The sequence below is a fragment of the Athene cunicularia genome, assembly GCF_003259725.1.
Source record: "Athene cunicularia isolate RWA chromosome 21 unlocalized genomic scaffold, athCun1 chr21_part1, whole genome shotgun sequence".
In the NCBI taxonomy this organism is placed as follows: Eukaryota; Metazoa; Chordata; class Aves; order Strigiformes; family Strigidae; genus Athene; species Athene cunicularia.
This window is the reverse complement of record NW_020799127.1, coordinates 8,660,575-8,666,100: the sequence shown is the minus strand read 5'-3', so window position 1 is coordinate 8,666,100 and position 5,526 is coordinate 8,660,575. Positions and strand designations below refer to the sequence as shown.

Here is a 5,526-nt window from a genome sequence, read left to right as displayed (position 1 = left end):
GGGGGGGTGGGGGGTGTATTCCAAAGCTGTAACAGACCAAACCCCCCCCCATCACCCCAAAGTACTTCCCTGTGCGAAGCCACCCCCTGAGGCGCGGCGTGCTGTGCCGCAGGGGGCTCCGACGGCTCGAGGCTGTACGACTGCGTCTGGCGGTACAACTCCAGCGTCAACGAGTGGACGGAGGTGTCTCCCATGCTGAAAGCCCGGGAGTACCACAGCTCCACGGTCCTGGACGGGCTCCTCTACGTGATCGCCTCGGACAGCACGGAGCGCTACGACCACTCGGTGGACAGCTGGGAGGCCCTGCAGCCCATGCTCTACCCCATGGACAACTGCTCCACCACCTCCTGCCGCGGGAAGCTCTTCGCCATCGGCTCCCTGGCCGGCAAGGAGGCCATGGGCATGCAGTGCTACGACCCCGACACCGACCTCTGGTCCCTGGTCAACTGCAGCCACCTGCCTCCCTGGTCCTTCGCCCCCAAGACCGTCACCCTCAACGGCCTCATGTACTTCATCCGGTGAGTGGCAGGAGCGGCGAGCCCGGGGTTCCCCGGAGGCCCTGCGGGTTTTGGGGGTGGGCGTAGGCGAGCCCTGCCTTGGGGCGGGTGGGTCTGGGAACAGCCACACCTCTTTCCTTCTGCTGTAGCCAGACCTCAGAGCTGGGCTTAAAATCGTGTAAAAACGTCTGCATCGAAACGCGTGGGCTGGGCAATAGCCAGGTGTCAGCTGGCTGAAGTCAGCAGCGCTGCTTGGAAATAGACTTCTCGGTTTTCTTGGCTTCTGGTTCAACCCCCCCTTGTTGCTATAAATAAGCGAGTCAGCTCCGAGAAGACGTTAAACTGCAGCACAGGAGAGAACGTCTTCCGTCTCGGCAGAGATAAGAGGACCGAAGATGAAATGATTGGTCACTATTTTTAAGCGCCTTTCCAAATTGGGACTTAATTACCCATCTGAAGCTGTCCTGGTGGCGCAAACGCTTGGGTTATCCACTTCATTAAAAATAAACTGGAAGGCATGCTGGGGCCGAAGCAGTTCATCTTGCTGTGCTGACTTTGAGCAAACATAAACTTCTGTGATGGCCTCCAGACACTTTTCTTTTTTTAACCTCCCCTTGGCTTTGCGGAAAGCAGCAGCTTCTGCCCACGACCTTTTACTTGATTCATGTGTGCTCAGCCGAGTGCCTGGTTCCTGGCAGCTGCTTGCAGGGAGCAGTTTGAGTCACCTGGATTTCGGTGAACACCGCCGGTGTGTTCTAGCAATTCCGCTACTTGTCACAAGCCGATGCTGTAGTTTTCCTTTTTCTTACCCAATTTGAAATACTAATGATTGACTCTTCAGGATTTCTGGTCGCTTATGCCCCTGCAGGAGTTAATGAGATTAGCGGGCTCAGGCCTTCCTCCCCTCATGTCACGTGCTGCGTGTGGGCTGCTGCTCTGTGTAAAGCCGTGAGATAATCTTTGGGGAACAGAGGAACAGGTTACCGATAAAACTCACAAACTCATTTTTTGGTTAGCTTTAAATAGCTCAAACCAAAGCTGCTGCTTTAGAACGAAGAAGAGTAATTTTGTGTTCTCTCCCGCAGAGACGACTCGGCTGAAGTGGACGTTTACAATCCGGCGAAGAATGAATGGGACAAAATCCCCGCCATGCTCCAGGTAGGACCAGCCCGCTGGTCACAAAACCTGCTGTCGTTTTGGGGAAGCCAAGTGTCCCTTGGCCTGTAACCCCCCGCGCATGGAGCGCGTTGTGCTGCCTCACCGTCACCTGGAAGACAAAATCCTGGGCTGTGACAGTAGCGGGTGCCCAGCCCAGTCCGCGGGACTGGGCCGAGCTCAAAAGCTCCATCTCCCCCCGGTGTTTGGGCAGCAGGAGGGTGCTGAGCCCCCCCCGGGTGAGCGGTCACAGGACAGCACCCGACACCTTTATCATCCACCCGACTGGGCAAACCCCTCCTTTTCTCACTGCTGCGTGTGTTTATTTTTCAATTGTAGGTGCACGTGGGGGGCAGCGTGGCCGTGCTCGGCGGGAAGCTCTACGTCTCCGGGGGCTACGACAACACGTTTGAACTCTCGGATGTCCTGGAAGCCTACGACCCCGAGACGCGGGCCTGGAGCGTGGTGGGCCGGCTCCCCGAGCCCATCTTCTGGCATGGCAGCGTCAGCATATTCCGGCAGTTTATGCCAGAAACCACGCAGGAGGACGACGACATCACGCTGGACAACACCATCAGCCTGAACAGGCAGCACCAAAACCTGCACAGCCAGAACCTCAACGAGCTGCGTTAGCAGGGGGAGGCGCCATCCCTGGCTCGGCGCCAGCTCGTGACCCAGAACCAGTGTTGCTTTGAGAGAAGGCAGACAGAAGGCACTTGGAAACAAAAACCTGCTGATCACAGAGGGAGCGGGAAGCTCCGGACGTTTGACTTGCTGCTGCGGGACACGGCCGGCAGACCCCAAGGCCTCGCTGCCTGCAGGGGAGACCCGAGAGGTGAACTCAGAGCGGCTGCGCTCAACGTCACCCAGCAACCTACGGCCTTTCCCCGGCAGCTCCTTCGCCCCGTGATGCTTCCTTCGCCACCAAACTCCTTTCTTTGGTTTCTTTTTTGGGAGGGGTCTGTCTGGTGGGACGGTGGCTGGGCCTCCACCTCAGTTGTGCCTCGGAGGAGGACAGAGCTCCTGCGCACGTCTTCCTCCGTGGGGCTGGGGCGGGGGGTGGGGGGTTAACACCAGAGCGTGGCCCTCGGTTCCCCTTCCCGCCTCAGAAGGATCCAACATAGCCGGGATCTCGCCCCAGCTGGGCTACGGTGCTTCACCGTTCCCTTTGTCCAGATCTCTGCCTGTATTTTGGTGGGTTTTTTTCAGTTGTTACAACACTTAAAATTCTGCAGGTATTTGTTTTCCAACCCTTCCTAGCAGAGCACTTTTTCCTTCTAAGAAACACCCTTCACCTTGTAATCGCAGTCTCACAGCCGGATCGTTTCCATTTCTGGTCGCAGCGAGTGCCCTGGGAGCCGGCGCGAGGGGGCAGCGGCAGCCGCGCTCCCGCTCTGTAGGGCTGAGCCAGGCCCAGAACGCCGCCACTCCCGGGGCACTGAGGGAGAGTTTTCACTCCTTCAGCGTTTTAAAGGAGCTACGTTGGTGTTGTCTTTTAGAAAAGAAAAAATACAGGGAAAGGCGAGTGCAGCTTCCTGGGAGATTTGGCCAAGGATTGCCACGTTGGGCGCCCTGAGGCAGAATTCCCCTCCTGCCGGACCTCCCCAGGGACCTCCCCAGGGGTCTCGTGCCGTTGCTCCTCCTGTTTGCGGGAGCTCTTGGGGTTTGGGCGGTTGGGAAATGCCGCCGACGTGTTTTGGCGCAGGTGTGGGAGTTAGCCAGACTGTTGTGGATTGAGAGGTAGCTGGTTAGTTTAGGGGTTTTTTTGTTCTTTTAGTTTGGGGTTTGCTGGGTTTTTTTGCCTGTGTAAGATTTGCCTTTCTGCTCGCCCAAGTGACCTGGCTTGGGCTGCGTTTCCTCCATCCACCTTCGCCGAGGAGGAGCTGCCTGCAGCTCGCGCGTGGAACGTTTGTTGAAGAATCAGATGGTGAAAACTGCGATGCCTGAAAATGAGCACTGCGCCTTTGGGAAAACGGCAGAGCGTGGCGACGGCTGCAGCGCTGGCTGATGCGTTTTGCTTTTTCCATCTTTTGTGTTTAACAAATAGTAAAAACAATTTGCATTTCAACTTCATCCAGAGATGGAAGGGCCCGTCTGCTCCATCGCGCCTCCTGGCTGGCCCCCGGACTGAGCAGGGCCGAGCCCCGTCCCCGCCACAGCGTCTGCACGGCTTTACAGAGCTCAGCTTTGCCCTGGAGGCGGTCCCAGGCCTCGCTCCTCCGCGGTGAACTCGGGAAATCCGGGCTCTTCCCGAGCCCGAAACTCTGACAGTGCCTTGAAGCGGCCGCGTGCCGGCGGGGGTGGCGGAGGGGCCCCGCGGTTCGAAGCCTTTCCCGGTGCTGCGCGGGTGGATTCTGAGTGTGGGGGCTCCAGTTCGGGGCAGCTCCCCCGTCTGCGGCTGTAATGCCGCCTCCCGCCGCACTCGCCTCGCAGACGGAGGATTTACACCGACCCCTGAGCAGCACACGCGCAGCCTTCCACCCCCGAGACCCCACCCGGCCCAACAGTTGCAGATCTGTATTTATTTTTTGTAAAAGTCATTGCGTCCGAATCTCTGCGTACAGTCTAAATACCATCCTTTGAAACAAAGGCATTTTGACATTTACAGATAATGTATTTTTATTCTCATAGTTTGTTTTCAAATTTACTTGCAGCAGTCAAGTTAAATAAAGCACGTTACGCAAATCTCTTGACTCGTCTTTGAGGGGAGGATTACCCGAGAGTTTTCACTGCAACGTTTCTCGTTCTAGGCCCGAGATACGTTTAAACCAGCGACTTTCTGCCTTCTCGGTGAGTAAAGGGGGAAGGGGGGAGCGTGGTGGTGACATCGGGGTGTGCAGGGACACGTGATCTCGCCCCCGCCCCTGGAACGCTCAGGGGAGGGTCAATGTCGGACACGGAAATCCCCACAATGCGGAGCTGCGGCACCGTTCGGGTGATGCTTTTCAAGTTAAGGAAGAGCTAAATGATCCCCGTGGAGAGAGGACGCAGGTCCCGCCCCGCCTCCAGCAGTAAAGAAACCGCAGTTAACAGAAGCCTGACGCACCAAAGTAGAAATAAGGCACAAATGTAACAGAGGAGGCGTTGAAAAAAAGGGGCAGAGCCACGCTGTCCTGGCAAGGTAAGCTTTAATCCCGAGCTCCCAGACCCACGGCAGAGCTGCCGGCTGTTCCTCCAGCCGCACACGAGAGCTCGTTCAAAATTCACAGTATTACACACCCGGAGTCCTCGGTCACACCCCACCTCGTGCGGGACACGTACCTTTATTTCAGTAGCTGTTGGGAGTGGCTTCGTGTTTGTTTCTTCATTTGAGACCCGATTAGACCCTCGTTAGGGCTTCGTTTCCCTGCAGCCGTGGTGGGACCTTGGCGGGGAAGGGGTGGGGGCTCCAGCCCGAGGCTTTGCGGTGGTCAGGCGCCCGCGTTACGCCTCACAGTCCTCGGGAATTGTCGTCGTTATGATCAGCGACTGCTCGATCACGTCCGCCGGGGAGAAATTCTCGTTGGAGCAGAGTCTCTGCACAGGGAGCTCCTCGGGCAGGGGCCCGCGGGCCAGCGACTCCACGATCACCTCGGCCGAGCCCACCTCGAGCGGCGGGGGCGGCTGCAGCGCCACCACCACGGCCTTCTCGTCCTCGATGACCAGGTTCCGCAGCTTCCGCTGCCGGGGGTTGTAGTTCTCCACGCGGTCGTGAATCTCCATGTGGCGCCTCAGGTGAGCCTGAGAAGAGGAAGAGGAGGAACGGGGAGGTGGGGGCGGCTCTGCCAGGGCCACATGCTCCACCGGGGTCAGGGGGGGCCTCACCTGCCGCGTGAACTTGTACCCGCACTCGGTGCACTCGAATTTCCTGACGCCCTTGTGCCGGCGGACGTGG

The 5,526-nt window shown here is 58.0% G+C and overlaps 2 protein-coding genes across 2 annotated transcripts in view; one reads left to right on the top strand and one right to left on the bottom strand.

The window, feature by feature from the left end:
* Positions 1 to 67: 67 nt before the first annotated feature.
* On the top strand, positions 68 to 4,536 carry KLHL21 (kelch like family member 21). Its single transcript, XM_026862973.1, has 3 exons — positions 68 to 518; positions 1,583 to 1,655; positions 1,992 to 4,536. The coding sequence occupies exons 1-3, from the start codon at positions 193 to 195 to the stop codon at positions 2,283 to 2,285; spliced, it is 693 nt and encodes a 230-aa protein (XP_026718774.1). The 5' UTR covers positions 68 to 192; the 3' UTR covers positions 2,286 to 4,536.
* Positions 4,537 to 4,540: 4 nt separating this feature from the next.
* The window catches only part of ZBTB48 (zinc finger and BTB domain containing 48), a 4,415-nt gene continuing 3,429 nt past the window's right edge, over positions 4,541 to 5,526 (bottom strand). The window contains exons 7-8 of the mRNA XM_026862964.1: positions 5,457 to 5,525; positions 4,541 to 5,372 (exon numbers count right to left, since the gene is read on the bottom strand). Coding sequence (XP_026718765.1) covers positions 5,076 to 5,372; positions 5,457 to 5,525 — 366 coding nt within the window. The 3' untranslated portion in view covers positions 4,541 to 5,075. The remainder of the gene's footprint in view (positions 5,373 to 5,456; position 5,526) is intronic.